The sequence below is a fragment of the Equus caballus genome, chromosome 13 (genome assembly GCF_041296265.1).
Source record: "Equus caballus isolate H_3958 breed thoroughbred chromosome 13, TB-T2T, whole genome shotgun sequence".
Taxonomy (NCBI): Eukaryota; Metazoa; Chordata; class Mammalia; order Perissodactyla; family Equidae; genus Equus; species Equus caballus.
The window spans coordinates 36433521-36453360 of NC_091696.1; the positions used below are offsets into that span (position 1 = coordinate 36433521).

Sequence of the window (19840 nt, forward strand, 5' to 3'; positions counted from 1 at the left end):
GCCCATTTGTTTAGTGTTTTGGGGGCCTAAGTATATGAATAGACAGCAGAATATATACACATGCACACCCACCCTCTCATTCTAACTGTCTCTCTCTCTGTCTCTCTTTGTATGTCTTTCTCTCTCACACACTCAAGCATACACACCGATATCCTTGGCAGACAGCCCTGAACAGTGAACTTCTGGCCCCTAGGAATTTGCATCCAGGTGGAACTGAATAGATATGAGACAGTCTGAAATTTCAGCGCTTGAGGTGGGCTGTCCTCCTGCCATACGTCCATAGGCCATTGCCTTAACAATGTCTACTACTTCTAGAAGATGTAGAGAAATTGTTGGATAATTGTTGGCCACGTGTAGAATGGGATTTGTGGCCAACGCCTTAGGTCTGGTGGGACTAGCAAGCTCACCACAGTAGATGTTCCGTCTCTCAGCCCCAGACTAACTCCAGCCAGCCATTCTCTGAGTGAATGCCACTGAACACTCAACAGAAGGGGACAAGACACTGTGGATGGCTTCCATTCTGGGTGAATCCAAAGGAACATCTTCTGGCAGGACAAGTGTAGTTGCTGGCGTATGTGGAGAGAGACCTGACACCCTTGAGAATCCTACCTGGTAGGATGGACCCTGGTCTATGACTCCTTCTTCTGTCCTCTCCCAAGTCTTGGGGAGTTGTCCCTGCCCTCCCCTCAACTTCCCTAATCCCATGTATCTGGCCAAGAAGTGTCTAAGAGAGTGTGTTCTTACAGGATTGTCTCAAGGAGAATTTTTCTATAATATGAGAATTTATCCATTCACTGATCTGTTGTGTGTATCTCCACATCATGACTTTGAACAAAAGCAGACTCTGAATGATTTGTTCAAGAACCATTTGGTTGAAAGATACTCAGTAATATGAAGTAACAGTCAAACCTATTTGATCTTAAGAGAAAAATTGTTGACAATGTATTTGCAATCTCTGATTTTTCACATTTTGGATCATTTGTTGAACAGAGGGGTGGTTTGACAACATATGTAATATCTGTAGGAATTTTAAGCCCATTTGTCAGAATTTTTGGGTTTCAAGAGGGCTACTTTCTATCTTTTAAATTTTTAATCGATTTATCTTTTTCAACCAGGTGGTTGTCCCAACCAATTTATTATCAATCAATTTGTTTCCAACTAGATTATTTTGGCCAATTCACCTGGAATTCAGCACATTATGCCAAAACCTACTATATGAGGTTCTGATTTAGTTCTAAACTCAGGACTGATTTTAATAAAATTGCCTGTCCATGAGGAACACACCTGCAAGCCAGAGGATGGGGCTCTTGGAGCAGATCATAGAACCCAGGAGTTTACTCTCTAGTGCCTCTCGGTATCTGGACCTGGGCAGCAGTGCTGGAGGGCGAGGTGGGGATGGGATCCTGACATAGACGGCCTTGTGTTCTTGGCTGAGAAAGGTACCAGTTCCAGAGCCTGAGGCATTGTTTGACTGGAGGAGAGGCCCTGAATCCTGATGTGAGGGAGAAATGGAAGAGCCAGACGGGCCTGAAGCTGCATGAAGGTTACGGCCAGTCTGAGACAGTGAGTTCTACTGGGGCTGGGGTCCCTGTCCCAGGTCACCTCCACCCGAGCTCTCAGCCAGCCAGTGGCAGAGCCTCCTGCCTTTCTAGCTGTCCTCTCTGTGACACCTGTCAGGAACTGCCCTGCCTGCGGGGAGAAACTGATAACAAATCTCCATCAGCTTCTCTTCCCTTATTGTGTAAAGGCAGTTTAAACTAATTTCGCAATCATGCCACCAGCAAACTAACTCTCACGGCTGTGGGTGGTGTTTGCCTCCACCAGGACAGCCCGTGTCTGTCTGCATTCAGAGCCCTTGATCTTAAACAGTATTCTCTACAGCCACCTGGGCAGAGATTTGGCCATCAGCTGAGTCTTTTGTGAGACACGTTAAGTTCTTTGTGTGTGAGTGCCCTCTAGAGTGTTCAATACATGTTTGATGATTATGGAAAGAAGAGAAGAAAGAAAAGAAGATGAGGAGGAAGGAAGGGGAGAAGGGAGGAAGGAAGAGGGAAAAAGAAGAAAGAAGAAAGAAAGAGAGAAAGAAAGACAGGAAGGGAGGGAGGGAAGGAGAAAGGAAGGGAAGAAAGGAAGAGAGGGTAGTGGAAGAAAGGGAGGGAGAAAGAGTTGGAAGGCTGAGTGAGAGAAAAGGCATAGACCAGGAAGGAAACTAAGGGGATAAATCCCCTCCTTACTGATACTGGTTTCTCTCCAGGTTGTAATCTGTGCCAATCCAAAAGGCACGAAAATCAAGTCAGGATCTATGGGGAAAGCATCCCCACCTTACGACGTGCAGGTAGGCAGCCTCGCCCAGCTGTTGGTGAGGCTTGGTTTGAAGAGGAGAGCAAAATCCACGTCCAGGTTAGCAACACCAGGCTCGGCTGGCAGGGTGGCCTGGCTGTGCAGGCATCGGATACTGTCCTGTGATCTCTCTGCCAGATTGTGGATGATGAGGGCAACATCCTGCCTCCAGGAGCAGAGGGGAATGTTGCTGTCCGTGTCAGACCCGCCAGACCCTTCTGTTTCTTCAATTGCTATTTGGTAAGTGGTGTGGAATGACCGTTTTCACAGTAATTGTTGCGTGCCAAGCATCGTGCTCCACACTTTATAAACATCTATTTGTTGAACCCTTGTGATAACGGTGTGAGGTAGATTGGTACTATTACTGATAAGGTTCTATTATTGGTAAGGGTGGTAGTCTAGTGGTTAAGATTCAGCACTCTCACCACCATAGCCTGAGTTCATTTCCCAGTCAGAGAACCATACCCTGTCTGTCGGTTGTCATCCTGTGGCAGCTGTGTGTTGCTGTGATGCTGAAAGCTATGCCACTGGTATTTCAAATACCAGCAGGGCCACCCATGGCAAACAGATTTCAGCGGAGCTTCCAGACTAAGACAGACTAGGAAGAGGAAGCTGGCCACCAGCTTCTGAAAAAAATTGGCCATGAAAACCCTATGAACAGCAGCAGAGCATTGCCTGATATAGCGCCGGAAGGTGAGAGGATGGCACAGAAAGACCGGGCAGGGTTCCACTCTGTTGTATACAGGGTCTTAGGAGTCAGAATCAACTCGACAGCACTAAAAAATTGATAAGGAAGCTGTAAAGATGAGAAGCTTATCCACTGTCAATCAACTAGTATGTGCAGGACATGGGATTCACACATGGGTGTGTCTGAGAGTGCAAACTTATAATATAAAGGCAACCGCATCATTTTAGTGGTGAGAAAATCAAGGTTCAAAGAAGAAAAGGGACTTATCAAAGGTCGAACTGAAATTTCGGGTCAGAGCCTGGTTTTCAGGGTTTTTTTTTTGTCTAGAGTCTTGTGCAAATAGGGGTTTGCTGGCAGGGCTGTGTCCAAGGATTCCAGCCCAAGTTTCTGCAGTAATCCAGTGATTACCTCTCCTTTATATGCACCTTGGCTGGTGTTGATGATGGGCTTTCTTTTCTCCAAACTCTTCTCTGTAAATTTCTGCAGACGCAGTTCTCAACCCTGGCTGCACATGAGAAACACCTTGGAAGCTTCAAACATTTCTGACACTCAAGGCCCGCCTCAATGAGGTCAACCTTTCTGATGGGGTGGATCAGCTCTCCCAGGGGATTCAAATGTGCAGCCAAGGTTGAGGACCACGGCTTTATAGGAATTCCATCTGGTGTGTGTATGAAGCCAGCAGTCAGCTACAGTATTGGAAAGAGCCAATAAAAGTCAGTCCATTTGTTTTTTGGAATGTTGTATATGTATTTTAGTGGCTTCTCTGTGACCACAAGAGAAATAGTCTTTCACAGTATTTTATTTAAAGTCACAGAAACTTACAAAACAACATAGTAATTACCCCAAGCAGAGATACTGTTAAAATTTGAATGTGTTTCCTTCTAATCATTTTTGTAAGCAATAGTAAGTCCTTGAATTTCCTGAAGAATTTATTCATTCATTATTTTTTGAGTGTCTACTTCGTCTCACTAAGTATACGGCAGTGGACAGGAAAGACAGTACACTGGTCCTCACAGACTTACATACACAGCCTCTCTGGGTCTGTGATCATCCCATTGAGAGAGTAAAGTAATTTGAAACTTATTTTCTGGATAGGAACCTTCACTTTCTTCAACTTTTTCTTTCCATCACCAACACCAGCAGTTAGTTTTCTTTCTGGGTCATTTTTAACTAAGAAGAAATATAAATCCCTGCATGAGAATCATGGAGCATTTGACCATTAATAGAGAACGTCAGCCCAGAGCTCTCTGTGAGTGATGGGTGGCCAGCAGGACTGACCGGGTAAGCTCACCCTCCCTCATCTGCAAGCATATTTCAAATTCACACTGACTGCCTCAAAGAGCTCAAATTGCACATGTCAATTAAATTAATATGCCCATCTCCATTTTATATCCAGTATAAAGAATATACTTATTTTCCTAGGGAAACAAACTGTCAAATGCACAGATGTTCGTTACAGTGTTGTTTATAACAGACAACAAAGGTGGAGGAAAGCTCTACGTTTCTAACAGCAGGAAATTAGTTATGTAAATGATATTACAGCATTGTATATAAAAGCAAAAAATGAAAAAGACTAGAGAAAGAAAGAAAAAAGGACTAAAAAGAAAAAGAACTCAAATTTCTAACAACAGGAAATTGTTTAAATAAATAAGATTGATATCGAACCTGAAGTGAGTTCGCTCACCCACTGCGCAGCAAGCCGATCTCTGACACTGGATGTGGTGAAGAAAGTAGGAATTTTATTTTTGCACAGTGGTGAGCAAGGAGAGAGGGCAGCTAATGCTGAAATCCCAAACAGAAACAATCAAGGGGAAACAGAGCTAAAATAGTAAAAAGAAAAAAAAAGCCTTTATATAACCTTTTTATCAAGAGTAGATTAAAAATTTAGGAAAATTATCCTTAAGAAAGAGGAAATCAAGTTTTAATTTTGTACCAGTTTACATTTTACATATAAATTTATTTACTTAATTGGATTTACTTTAATCCTGGACAACTTGACCATACATAAATCTCTTTAGGGCTTTACTTTTGCAAAGCTTTGGTTACTTTTTTACATTCAGAATTTGTCCTAGCACTTTAGGACAAATTTATCTTTTCCAACTCAAGAAACGAAAATATTCCCATTCTTTATATCTTTTTACTGAAAACATATATTTTACTTTTCTTGTATACAGATCTTTTAGAAATATATGTTTTCTCATAGAAAATTTCTCGGCATACATAAAACATGTTTATCAATAAACCTAAGCACTTTTCAGTCTCTTTGATATAAGAAACCAAAGGCAGACAAATACATGCTTAGTAGTTAATCTTTAATATTTTATCTTATGTGGAAATGACCTAGATACCCAATAAACTGTTATTATTTAACTTCACTTAATAAAGCTATAAAATTTAAGTTTCCAAAAAGATTTTAGAAGCTGGTTTTTTTAAAAACTTTTTTCCTTTTTCTCCCCATAGCCCCCCCAGTTCATAGTTGTATATTCTTCGGTGTGTGTCCTTCTAGTTGTGGCATGTGGGACGCTGCCTCAGCGTGGTTTGATGAGCAGTGCCATGTCCACGCCCAGGATTCGAACCAACGAAACACTGGGCCGCCTGCAGTGGAGCACGCGAACTTAACCACTCGGCCACGGGGCCAGCCCCTAGAAGCTATTTTTTTAAGTATGCAGACTATAAAACATAATTATTGTACTTAAAACTCTTACTCAGTTTTAACAATTACTCTTAAAAACTTCATGTGACATTACAGCAGTTAACTATTATCCTCAGTTGTTTTAAGTACATATATCATAATATAATTATTATATATATGATTATATATATAATTATTGTTAAAAAGTTTTTCCAAAAACTTTTATCTTTTTACATTTATTTAGTTTACCTGTTATTAACAATTATATTTAGATTGTCTACAAAAACTCCATGAGACATTAAACAAAATTAGCTATTATACTGAGGTATGAGTTTTGCAGATAAATTTTGTAACGGAGATGACATGAGCTCACTTGACCAGTAAACCGAGGCTGTATGTCTGCATTATAGCCAATGCTGATAACTTTGATGACATGTTTATTTTAAATGAAACCAGCAAACTCAAACAGGCTTTCATTCATCAAAGATCGCTTTATATCATGTTAAATAGCTTTGTCTCTTAGAAGTGTTTGCATATTCATTAAAGACTGCATTCCATCATGAGACATTTTGAATCCTCTTCTGAAACAAGTTTTCAGAATGACCATTACAATTCCAAATTATCTCAGAAGCTTACTTATTTTCACTTGTTCAATTTTTGATCAGGAATTTTGGGGGGGTTCAAGTGAAGCGAAGCTTGCTGGGAAGCCTAGCAAGAGAGGAGACAAAAGCAGCAGATTTGGGTTTGGCTGCTGGCATGTTTAATGATTTAATTATTTTCTCTTAAAGAGGCAGTAAAGTATTTCTAATTGTATTTAGAAGCCTCAAAAAAGATTAAAACAGGCTCCCATGGTTGCAGCTGGCTTTCCCACTTGCATACATCAGTTTGGGTGAAGTGAAATTGGCCCGTTTAAGTATATCAATTTTTACAAAACTTTATCATAGCTTTGCTAAGACTTATACTTTTAATTATAACTTACATTAGAATTCTATTAACAAGTTTTGGTATTACAATACGGTTCAGGGGAAGCATTTCCAGTTAGACATAACATTTATTCCCGAAGAAATCATCCAGGCAAAGTTGACATAACCGCTTCATATAATATTAGCTTAAATATTTTAATCTTTATAGTCTTATTAATCTTATTAGCCTAACTGTTGCCCCAAACAATTGTTGGTCAGGTTTCTCACTCTGATTTTGCCTCTTGACCTTTTACATTTTTCAAACTGGGGTAAATAGAATAGGTTTGTCTGATGTCCTTTAATGTTGGGGAGCCAATAGTGGGGGTCCCTTTAGCCCATCCAACCTTAGGCAGTGTTTTATTAAAACCTTTATTTTAACTTCATTCACATCTGTTCCATTTATCCCATTGGGATGAGTCCTGTGACTCTTCCCTTTCTGATTTTTCTTTGTTAACTTAACATTTCCATTCGCATATGTAAGACTACGAAAAGCTGAGACCCCAAGTTTGATTAAGTTCTTAAGACTAGTCATTATACATTTCCTCTTAATTTGGCCTTTTCATAGTACCAATAAAACAGTTGTTTATCATGAGAGCTCTCTAAAAAGTTTCCCAACTTAAGGATCCATTGGTTGGCCATTTTTTTTCTCTCCAGAGTCTAAAGAATATTGTGGCCACGTGATGTTACAAAAGAAAATCATCCCTCTTTAGACATTGCCTTATAGCTGTAGGTCGACCATCAGCCAAAGTTTCTCCCAAGGGGCTCTTAGGTGGAATAGATGTGGCACCTCCCATGTTAACACTTTTAAAAGGACAGACAAACAGACAAACAACAACAAATACCAAAGAAGCACACTTTCCCAAAAACCCTCGGCCACAAATGGAAGCCAAAACAAGGACCAAAACCAAAAACCAAAGTGCTTCCAGTCCCAGCTTAGTCCGTGTCCTACACTCGGGGGCGCCCAACAAATGAAGATCCGCCATGCAGATCACCCCAAATGAGCAAGGACAAGGGGCCTCGGTTGTGCACACCTGGGGGACTTATGAAAATTTGGCTGGGGCGTCGCGGCAACTTCAAAACAAACGGAGCCCAGAGGGCTGCCAAGGTACTCATTATTTCCAGGCGGTCCTGTTGGAAAAGGTTAACACAAAGACAAAAACAAAAACTACCAGCTACTTACAAGAGACGTCTTCCTAAGTCCTAAACCTAGTTTCTTCCACCACCAAAGCAAAAGCACTGTGGGCCAACGACTTCTGGTTAGCAGCCAGTCTCTTGGGGCTGTCCCTGAGACAAGGGGCTCAGGCAGCTGCAGGACAGCTTCCAAGAGAGGCCTTTAGCCAGAGGCCGGTGTGCCACAGGCGAGATGTCCACCTGGGACATTGTCCCATCTGGGTCACCAAATTGTTACCAAACCTGAAGTAAGTTCGCTCACCTGTTGTGCAGCAAGCCGATCTCTGACACTGGGTGTGGTGGAAGAAAGTAGGAATTTTATTTTTGCACAGTGCTGAGCAAGGAGAGAGGGCAGCTAATGCTGAAATTCCAAACTCCCCGAAAAGCTAAAAGGAAGTGTTTTTATTTGGGGTTTTAGGTAGGGGAGGGGGAGCATATGGCCTTGCTGGTTGGAGCTTTCCCACCAGCCTGTCTTTGGCCTCGAGACTACTTGCAGAGAGGAGGGAGCCCGTGACCTTGCAGGTCAGCAGCTTTCCCACCAGCCTGGATCTCTTTGCGGGGAGGAGATAATCCAGGTGCTTGTCCTTGATGGTGTCTGTCTCCACGGAGGATAGTAGAATCTGGAGCCAGGAAGCCAGAGAGTAAGCAGGGAATGAGCATTTTGGTTTTAACCCCATATATGCTGGGTTTAATGTGGAGAAACTGATGTCAGGGTCGGTATCAAGATTACAGCCACACAGGGCAATATTATGGAACCATTTAATATGATATTGCATAGGACTTTTATTCTCATGAAGAGACATCTATGATATATTGTTAACTGAATTAAAATTGCATTATAAAACATGTGTATAGTGTGTTCTATATGCATACAAGTATGTATATGCATAAAGTCACATACAGGCAATGAAAAGGTCCTATAAATGAGATCGAATTTCTAGTCTTGGTTATCTAACGGGACTGCTCTTTTGTCATCCTTCATCTTTCTTTTTTTTTCTTTTTCTTTTTCTTTTTAATACTTTTTGGTGAGGAAGTTTGGCCCTGAGCTAACATCTGCTGCCAATTTCCCCCCTTTCTTTTTTTTCCACCCAAAGCCCAGTACATAGTTGTATATCCTAATTGCAAGTCACTCTAGTTCTTCTATGTGGGATACCACCACAGCATGGCTTCGTGAGTGGTGTGTAGATCCGCGCCCAGGATCGGAACCTGCAAACCGCGGGGCTGCCAAAACGGAGAGGGAACACTTAACCACTCGGCCTCGGGGCCAGCCCCTCTTTTATTTTTTAAAGTCTGCCTTCTTGGAGAAACAGGCAAAGTGTGACACTTTGTATGTTTGTTTGTTTGTTTGCGTTGGTGAGGAAGACTAGCCGCCAAGCTAAGATCTATGCCAATCTTCCTCTCCATCTTTATTTTCTACTTATTCTATATGAGATTTGTAACTGTATAATACAGAACTAATAAAAATGTTTTTAATGAAATCTATGCAAGCAAAGAGCCCCCAGCATGTATTTTCGTACATAATTTGCACCATACCACAAATTCAGCTTTGTACTATGCACTTTTTTTTATTGAGATCGTATTGGTTTTAACATTGTGCAATTTCAGGTGTACATTATTATATATCAGTTTCTGTATAGACTGCGTGGTGCTCACCACCAATAGTCTAGTTTCCATCCATCACCACATATATGTGCCCCCTTCGCCCTTTCTACCACCCTCCCCTTCCCCTCTGGTAACCATTGATCTGTTCTCCTTATCCACACATTTGTTTATCTTCCACATATGAGAAAAGCCATATAGTGTTTGTCCATCTCTGTCTGGCTTATTCTCTTAACATCATACCCTCAAGGTCCATCCATGTTGCTGCAAATGGGACGATTTTGTTCTTTTTTATGGATGAGTAGTATTCCAGTGTGTATATATACCATATCTTTTTTATCCATTCATCAGTTGATAGGCACTTGGGTTACCTCTGTGTCTTGCCTATTGTGAGTAATGCTGGAATGAACATAGGGGTACATAAATCTCTTTGAATTGTTGAGTTCATGTTTTTTGGATATCTAGCAGTGGGATAGCTGGATTGTACGATATTTCTTTTTTCTTTCTTTCTTTCTTTCCTTTTTTTTTTTTTTTTTTTTTTTTTGCTGAGGAAGATTCACCCTGAGCTAACCTCTGTTCCCAATCCTCCTCTTTTTGCTTGAGGAATATTTGACCTGAGCTAATATCTGTGCCAATCTTCCTCTATTTTGTATGTGAGTCACAACCACAGCCTGGCTGCTGACGAGTGGTGTAGGTGTGCACCTGGGAACCGAACCCAGGCTGCTGAAACGGAGTGCACCAAAATTAACCACTAGGCCATGGGGCCAGCCCCAATATTTCTGTTTTTAATTTCTGAGAGATCTCCATACTATTTTCCATGGTGGCTGCACAAGTTTGCATTCCCACCAGTAGTGTATGACGGTTCTCTTTTCTCCACATCCTCTCCAACATTTGTTATTTTTTTGTCTGGTTAATTATAACCATTATAATGGGTGCAAGGTGAAAAGTGATATCTCATTGTAGTTTTGATTTGCATTTCCCTAATAATTAGTGATGTTGAACATCTTTTCATGTGCCTGTTGGCCATCTGTATATCTTCTTTGAAAAAATGATGTTCATATCCTCTGCCCGTTTTTTGATTGGATTGTTTGTTTTTTCTTGTTGAGTGGTATGAGTTCCTTATATATTTTAAATATTAACCCCTTGTTGGATCTGTGATTTGCAAATATTTTCTCCCAGTTGGGGGGTTGTCTTTTCATTTCATTCATGGTTTTCTTTGCCTTGCAGAAGCTTTTTAGTCTGATGTAGTCCCATTTTTAAATTTTTTTCTTTTGTCTCCCTTGCCTGAGGAGACATATTCAAAGAGATACTGCTAAGATCAATGTAAAAGAGTATACTGCCTATATTTTCTTCTAGGGCTTTTATGGTTTAATGTCTTACCTTCAGATCTGTGATCCATTTTGAGTTGATTTTTTTTTTTTGTATGGTGTAAGATAATGGTCTACTTTCATTCTTTGCGTGTAGCTGTCAAGTTTTCCCAACACCGTTTGTTGAAGAGACTTTCCTGTCTCCATTGTATGTTCTTGGCTCCTTTCTTGAAAATTAGCCATGCATGGATGTGTGGTTTTATTTCTGGGCTTTCTATTCTGTTCCATTTATCTGTGTGTCTGTTTTTGCACAAGTACCATGCTGTCTTGGTTACTATAGCTTTGTAGTGTATTTTGTATGTTTTGAAGTCAGGGATTGTGATGCCTGCAGCTTTGTTCTTTTTTCTCAGGATTGCTTTGGCTGTTTGGGGTCATTTGTTGTTCCACATAAATTTTTGGATTCTTTGTTCTATTTCCATGAAGAATGTAATTGGTATTCATATTGGGATTGCATTGAATGTTTAGATTGCTTTAGGTAATATGGACATTTTAACTATGTTTATTCTTCCAATCCAAGAGCATGGAATATCTTTCCATTTCTTTAGGTCTTCTTTGATTTCTTTCAATAATGTTTTATAGTTTTCAGTGTATAGGTCTTTCACCACTTTGGTTAAATTTGTTCCTAGATATGTTATTCTTTTTGTTGCCATTTTAAATGGGATTGTATTCTTGACTTCTCTTTCTGCTAGTTCATTATTATTATGTTGAAATGCAACTGATTTTTGTAAGTTGATTTTGTACCCTGCAACTTTGCTGTAGTTGTTGATTATTTCTAGTAGTTTTATGGTGGAATTTTTAAGGTTTTCTATTTACATAATCCTGTCATCCACGAACAGGGAGAGTTTTACTTCTTCCTTTCTAATTTGGATACCTTTCACTTCTTTTTCTTGCCTAATTGCTCTGGCTAAAACCTCCAGTATTATCTTGAATAGCAGTGGTGAGTGTGGACACTCTTGTCTTGATCTTGTTCTCAGAGGGATGATTTTCAGTTTTTCATCATTAAGTATGTTGGCTGTGGGTTTGTCATATATGGCCTTTATTATGTTGAGGTACTTCCCTTCTATACTCATTTCATTGAGAGTTTTTATCATAAATGGATGTTGGATCTTGTCAAATGTTTTCTCTGTGTCTAATGAGATGACCTTGCCATTTGTATTCCTCATTGTGTTAATGTGGTGTATCACATTGATTGGTTTGCAGATGTTGAACCATCCCTGCATCCCTGGTATAAGTCCAACTTCATCATGGTGTATGATCCTTTTAATGTATTGCTGTATTCAATTTGCTAATATTTCGTTGAGGATTTTTGCATCTATGTTCATCAGCAATATTGGCGTTTAATTTTCCTTCTTTTTTGTTATTCTTGTCTGGTTTTGGTATCAGGGTGATGTTGGCCTCATAGAATGAGTTAGGAAGTGTTCCATCTTCTTCCGTTTTGGGAATAGCTTGAGACGGAGAGGTATTAAATCTTTTTTGAATGTTTGGTAGAATTCTCCAGAGAAGCCATCTGGTTCTGGGCTTTTGTTCTTTGGGAAGTTTTTGATTACCCTTTCAATCTCTTTACTTGTGATTGGTCTATTCAGAGTCTCTATTTCTTCTTGATTCAGTTTGGGAAGGTGTGTGAGTCTAAGAATTTATCCATTTCTTCTAGGTTGTCCAATTTGTTGGCATATAGTTTTGCATAGTATTCTTTTATAATCCTTTGTATTTCTGTGGTATCCATTGTAATGTCTCCTCTTTCATTTTTAATTTTATTTATTTGAGCCTTCTCTCTGTTTTTCTTAATGAGTCTGGCTAAGGGTTTATCAATTTTGTTTATCTTTTCAAAGAACCAGCTTTTAGTTTCATTGACCCTTTGTATTTTTTTTCAGTCTCTATTTCACTTATTTCTGCTCTAATTTTTATTATTTCCCTTCCTCTGCTGTCTTTGGGCTTTGTTTGTTCCTCTTTTTCTACTTCTGTTAGGTATAGTTTGAGATTACTTATTTGAGAGTTTTCTTGTTTGTTGAGGTGGTTCTGTATTGCTATAAATTTCCCTCTTAGTACTGCTTTTGCGACATCCCATAAGAGTTGGTATGTTGTATTTTCATTTTAATTTGTCTCCAGCTATTTTTTTATTTCTCCTTTGATTTCTTCATTGATTCTATGGTTGTTCAGCAATATGTTTTTAAGCTCCATATATTTATGACTTTCCCAGCTTTTTTCTTATAGTTGATTTCTAGTTTCATAGCATTGTGGTCAGAAAACACACTTGATATGATTTCAACCTTCTTAAATTTATCGAGGCTTGCCTTATTTCCCAACATATGATCTCTCTTTGGGCATGTTCCATGTGAACTTGAGAAGAATGGGTATTCTGCTGTTTTGGGCTGGAATGTTCTCTATATATCTATTAAGTGCATCTAGTCTAGTGTTTCATTTAAGGCCACTGTTTCCTTGTTGACTTTCTCTCTGAATGATTTATCCACTGATGTAAGTGAGATGTTGAGCTCCCTTATTATTATTATGTTGCTGTCAGTTTATCCATTTAGGTCTGATAATAGTTGCATTATATACTTTGGTGCTCCTGTGTTAGGTCCGTATATATTCATAAGTGTTATGTCCTCTTGGTGGAATGTCCCTATTGTCATTATATACTGCCCCTCTTTGTCTCTCATTGTCTTTTTTATCTTGAAGTTTGCTTTGTCTGATATAAGTATGATTACACCCACTTTATTTTGTTGCCATTTGCTTGGAGTATCATCTTCCATCCCTTCACTCTGAGCCTATATTTGGCTTCAGAACTGAGGTGTGTCTCCTGGAGGCAGCATATTATTGGATCTTGTTTTTTAACCCATTTAGCCACTCTGTGTCTTTTGATTGGAGAATTCAATCCATTTACATTTAGAGTGATTATTAATATAGGAGGGCTTTTATCTCTTGTTTTCTGGTTGTTCTATATTTCCATTGTTTCTTTTCCCTTATATTTCTGACTGCCATTTCAGTTTGGTGGTTTTCTGTGATGATTTTATGGGTTTCTTTTTATTTATGATTTGTGGCTATGCTCTGATTTTTTGTTTAGTGGTTACCATGTAGTTGATATAAAAGATCTCATAGATGAGATGGCCCATTTTTGATAGCCTCTTATCTCCTAAGCAGGTTCCATCCCTTTTGTCTTACCCTACTGAGCATTGCTATCACAAATTATTCTTTCTTGTGTTGTGAGTTTGTGACTAAATTGAAGTGTTTATAGTTATTTTTTGTGCTTTCCTTCCCTTTATGTTTTATCCCCAAAGCCCTCATTTATCTCCCAAAGCCCCCTGGTACATAGTTGTACATTTTTAGTTGTGGGTCCTTCTAGTTGTGGTGTGTGGGACGCAGCCTCAGCATGGCCCAGTGAGTGGTGCCATGTCCATGCCCAGGATTTGAACCAGCGGAACCCCAGGCCACTGAAGCAGAGTACATGAACTCAACCACTCAGCCATGGGGCCAGCCCCAGAATTTCTTCATTTTAAAAAAAATCTTAGTTCTCGCTCCTCCTCCACCTGAAGCATTTCTATATTTCTATCCTCTAATAGACTAATTCTGTCCTCTATAATGTCAGCTCTATTTTTTTTTTGTTTCTAGATTATTTTTAATCTTATTAGTTGTGTTCTTCATATCAAAATTTCTGCATAGTTTATTTAAGGGCTTCAATATTTTTGGTGAAGTATTTCTTCTGCTCATCAATTTTATTCCTGAGCTCATTGAACTGTCTTTCTGAATTTTCTTGTAACTTATTGAGTTTCTTTATGACAACTGTTTTGAATTCTCTGTCTGTCATTTAGATTGTAATCTTCTGTGACTTCAGGATTGGTTTCTGGAGACTTTTCATTTTCCTTTGGCTCTGCAGTGTTGCTGTAGTTATTCATGGTGTTCGATGAATTAATCCTCTGCCAGCACATTTGTGATTGTATCAGGTCACAGATTCCACCTGCCATCACTGGTTGGTGGGGCGGGGTGGGCAAGAGCTGTGTTTTCTAATCTCACTCTGGCTGCTGATTGTTGTGTTGGTAGCACCACTCTGCATTTGTGCAGACTGGCCACAGCTGCTCAGCAGGTCATGCTTCCATGGGAGAGGCTTCTGCACTCGGTGAGGCTGGTGGCTGTCATGCAGGTGGAGCTGCTGCACTAGGCAGGGGACTGGCCAAGCTGCTTTGCTAGGTGGGAGGGTCACTTTCTTTCACTCAAGCTGGTGCTGTACTCACAAGGTGGTACAACTGAGCTGCCGTGCATGGTGGGTGGGGCACCTTACTTGGGGCTGAGTCGCTGCCTCTTGGTAGGGAATTTCCCATAGGCTGGACCGCTTTGGTAGCTGGGTGCTCCTGTGGGTTGGGCTAGCACTCTGAAAGCATTCATGCCTATAGGCTTGGCTGCCCCTGCCTCCACTTACAGTCGTGCCAGTGTGAGGATCCACTACCTGGATCACTGCCACTGGGGAAGGGGAGGGGCCCACTCACCTAGTTCCACTGCTTCCTGGGGGCCCAGTCCACCCACCCTCAGGTATACGGCTGCATGGATCTCTCTGGTTTCCTGTTGTGTTGTACAGGGAATCCTCTGTTGGTTGATGAATGTCCATTTAGTTGTAACTTAGAGGAGAGAGACAAAGGGAACAACTCACCCTGCCATGATGCTGATGTCACTCTCCTAGAACTCTATACTATATACTTTTAAAAATTAAGTTGTGTCATAAGCCTTTTTTGTGGCATTCAGTGTTTTGGGAAATTTTCCTTTTCTATGGAAGCTTAATGTTCCTCCAATTTTTGGTGAATGTGATAATTATGCTTTCCCTCCTGTGGGTGTTGGCTCTGCCGGGGGTGCTTTGAATCCATTGTCCTGTGCCCGGCCTCACAACATGCACCATTACCCTGAGAAAGTTAATCCCTCTGTCCATGGTCTTCTTCTCTAGAATGCTGCTCATATGTGAAGGTAGATTACTCTCACCAAGATGTCTTTTTTCCCCAAGAGTTCTTTTTTTGTTTGTTTGTTTATAACTATACCTGCCATACATATGTATTGTGTGAATAAGTCACTTTATTTATTTATCCATTCTCCCATGTATGGTCATTTGGCTTGTTTTCAGACATTTACTGGAAAACTGTGCTGCTGTAAACACATTTGTCCATGTCCCTGGTACATACCTGCTAAAGTTGATATTTGGAATATATGTAGGTGTGGAATTGTTAGATCATGGGATGTGGGGATGTTCAACTTTACAAAAAAGTGTTTAATTTTGCAAAAGTGATTGTACCAATTTACATTCCCATGAGAATCCTAAAGGCAGGTCACCAAGGTCTCCAGATACTTATGATCCCATTCACCACCAGTAGGAGTGTAACGGCTTGGCCCTTTTGGTAAAATAACTTGATATTTGGGACTATAAAACTGGTCATATCCTTTGGCTCAAGAATTCCATCTTTAGGAATAACTACAAAGAAAAGAACTCAAAATGCAAGAAAATATTCGGCACACAAAGATGTTCACTGCAGCATTGTCTATAACTGAAAAACGCAGGAGAAACTCAGAATTGAAGAAATGTTCAGTAGAGTGTAGTAGATTGACAGTCTACTGGATGTAAAATGTTAGCTGATGATATTCTTTGTTTCCATTTCCCTGGTTACTGGTGAAGTCGAATACCCCTTCATGAGTTTATTAGCCACTTATATTTTCTGTTTTTGAAATGCCTGTGCATGCCTTTTACCAACTTTTATTGTTTGTTTTCTAATTGATTTATAAGAGTTCTTAATATATTCTTAATACTGATCTTATTTTGTTGTATCAGTTGCAAACATCTTCTCCCAGCTTGTAGCTTATCTTTTCACTTCTTTTAAGGCATTTTTGTTAAACAGAAGTTTTCATTTTTCATGTAGTCAAATCAGTAAGATTTTTCTTTTATGGTTAGCAATTTTAGTGTCTTATTTACTAGGTCATTTTCTACCCTGAGGTAGGAAATATATATTCACTTACATTTTCTTCCAATAGTTTTAAAGTTTTGCTTTGGACATGTAAGTGTTTAACCATCCATGGTTGATTTATGTATGGTGTGAGAGAGGGATCTATTTTATTTTTTCCACGTGGATAGCCAATTTGTTGAACAACGTTCCTTTCCCCGATGATCTGTCAAGTCAACTTGGTCAGATATAAAAGTTGGGTATATCCATAGATAGGTAAGTTTTGGCAGTTTCTTCTACTTAATTGTCACTTGTTTTATTCTTGTGCTGCTATCAGAGAGCCTGTCTACAACAACACTCTCATAAGTCTTGATATCTAGTAAAGCACGTCTCTCCTTTTACTCAACTTCTGTTTTCCCTATTCTTGGCCCTCTGCTCTTTCATATACATTTAGAATCAACTTGTCAAGTTCTATGGAAAATGTTTGTTCGTGTTTTAATTGGAGTTGCACTAAGTCTATAGTTCCATTTTGGGAGAATTAACATCTTTATGACATTGAGTCTTACTATCTTTCCATTTATTTATATCTTCTCTAATGCTCTGTGGAGTTTTAAGTTTTCTGTGTCCATTTCTTACAGATTTTGTGGTAGACTTATTTTTAAGTATTGATAGCTTAGCTTTTTTTCTTTTGTCTCAGAATGCATTTTTCAAGTTGAGGCATAATTTACATACAATAAAATGAACCTGTGTTAAAGGCATAGGTCAATGGTTTTTGGCAAATGTGTACACCTGTGTAACCACCACGGCAAACAAAATATAGAACATTTTTATCACCCCAGAATGTTCCTTGTGTCCCTTTGCAGCCAATCCTCAAGCACCAGGAAATTTCTAAATTATTTGCTGTCACTATAGAGTAATTTTGCCTTTTTCTTAAAGAAAAGAACTTCATATAAATGGAATAATGAAGTATTAAATTGTATGTGTTTGGTTTCTTTTACTCAGCATAATGTTTTTGAGATCCGTCTGTGCTGTTGCATCTATCAGTAGTTTATTTCTTTTTCTCACTGAGTGGTAGCTTTTTCTCAAATCTTTGAGAATCAGAGTTTAACTTTTTTTCCGTCTTTCCTCTACTCGTGATTTTTGGCCAGCCCCTCACTTTCTACCTTCAGCGATTCCTGATTGCAGAGAATCAGTGTGTTTTTTATCCTAAAAACTGAGCCTAGTGCCCTCCCTCCTACATCCAACTAGGCTTCCTAGGACCCTTCTAAGGATGGTAGTGGGTGGCCATCCTGAATCATTTCCTCACAGCTTCCTTCCAATTAAAAGAGGGAAACCCCACAAATTCACAGGTCCTTGTCCAGTGGGGAATTCTGGCCAGCTTGGGCTCTGGAGACAGCTGGACTTCCTGTTGACGTGTCCGCAACTTCCCGCATGGGTTGCTCAGGCCATAGCCAGCCTGAGTGGCTGTGCCCAGATGGTCTTTCATGGGCTCTCTTTGTCTTTCAGGACAATCCTGAGAAGACGGCCGCATCAGAACAAGGGGACTTTTACATCACGGGGGACCGAGCCCGCATGGACAAGGATGGTTACTTTTGGTTCATGGGAAGAAATGATGATGTGATCAATTCTGCAAGGTCAAGCTGTGTGCTCTTTTCTTCTCCCTTTGAAGCTTCATGGGGGAGGGGAGGTCACATGGAAGAGTCTGTTTTTCTTTTCCAGCTACCGGATCGGGCCCGTCGAAGTGGAAAGTGCCCTTGCCGAGCACCCAGCTGTCCTGGAGTCTGCTGTGGTCAGCAGCCCAGACCCCATCAGAGGAGAGGTAACCAGTTCAGTCAAGAACATTGCCTCCTGGTTCTGTGCCTATTAGCACCCGGAAGAAGAAGCTGGAAGGCCCAGATTCCCTCGTATCTTTCCCCTATTCAGCTACCATAAAGTCTGAAATGCCACCATCAGACACACATTCCTTTTGGTTGAGCATTTTCCTCATGTCTTTAGAGATATAAATACTCTCTAGAGGGACACCAGGGGAAGATATCAACACTTTGGTGTCAACTGGAGACAGAACTGGGTCCAAAAGAGGCTGACTGTTGGGTGGGAGATCTTAGTGGTAGGTGCAGGCTTTTCATCTATCCTGTCCCATAAAAAGTCCCTTTGCATTTGCCGATGAGGACATAGCACGTGCACCAGGAATGGTTGCTGGTGGCTCTAACCTGGGGGGAACAGCCAGCTTGAGGGGTGACAGAATAAGTGTCCAAAGTGACCTTGATCTATCGGAAAGATGGGCCAAATTTGATAAACTAGGCTTTCTCAGGAGAAATGCGAATTCCTTCCCAGGGGCCCCAGAGGAATAGAGAGAATGGGAGGAATAAGCTCATAAGCAGACTTATGTACTTTTCACTGGCTGTAAATCCAACATAATCCCAAAGTTTTATGTAGTTACTTTATGAAAGTTGATGCAACATCAAGCTGCATTCTCAGAAGCATCAGGGCCGGAGGAGTGATTCTCGAAGTCTGGGCCCTGGACTGCTCGCAGCTGCATCCCCTGCGGCTCTTATGAAGAAGCAGATTTCTAGACCTCAAGTCAGACTTGCTGAATCAGAGTGACTGGGGGATGCAGCCCAAAGAAGCTTCATTTTGACGAGAAGCCCCTAGCCAAGTGATTCTGATGCCCACTAAAATTTGAGGCCACTAATGCAGAGTGAGGGAGGTGAGAATCCCATCTATATTCTGGAGAAATGACACCTGGAAAAGTATGCCTAGTTCTGCGTGCTGAGAATTAACTGGGGCTGTGACAAATGGCTGTGTGCCCAAAGTTAATCCATGCAAAGCATTCAGAACAGAACCTGGCACACAGGACCTGCTCAATAAATGTTTGGTAGTTTTTAGTAGTGAGAGAAAGCCTTTCCTAAAAACAAGATCTGCCTGAATATGAAATGGTAATGAGATGCCCACTTTTGGAAGTATGCAAGGACAGTGAATCACCGCTTAACAGGATGTTGTTGGTAGAGCTGTATGCTGGTATGAATAAACAACCTTCTGGCCTTTGAACTCTTCCGTTCCTAGCAGAAGCCATGTCCTGTTCTGCCTGAGTTTGGGACTCTTCCTCTTCCTTGGCAGGAGGCAGCCTGCAAGAAACACGTGGGCAGAGAAAGCCAAGGTGCAGAATGTCCTCG

General features: G+C 40.4%; 2 protein-coding genes across 3 annotated transcripts in view; both read left to right on the forward strand.

Moving 5' to 3' along the window:
• REXO5 (RNA exonuclease 5) overlaps nucleotides 1-19840 on the forward strand; it is a 692166-nt gene that overhangs the window by 355798 nt on the left and 316528 nt on the right. The window lies entirely within an intron of this gene.
• LOC111767528 (acyl-coenzyme A synthetase ACSM5, mitochondrial-like) overlaps nucleotides 1-19840 on the forward strand; it is a 117642-nt gene that overhangs the window by 95802 nt on the left and 2000 nt on the right. Inside the window, exons 9-13 of the mRNA XM_070232140.1 lie at nucleotides 1440-1563; nucleotides 2255-2335; nucleotides 2479-2580; nucleotides 18174-18301; nucleotides 18387-18486. Of these exons, the coding sequence (XP_070088241.1) occupies nucleotides 1440-1563; nucleotides 2255-2335; nucleotides 2479-2580; nucleotides 18174-18301; nucleotides 18387-18486 (535 nt within the window). The remainder of the gene's footprint in view (nucleotides 1-1439; nucleotides 1564-2254; nucleotides 2336-2478; nucleotides 2581-18173; nucleotides 18302-18386; nucleotides 18487-19840) is intronic.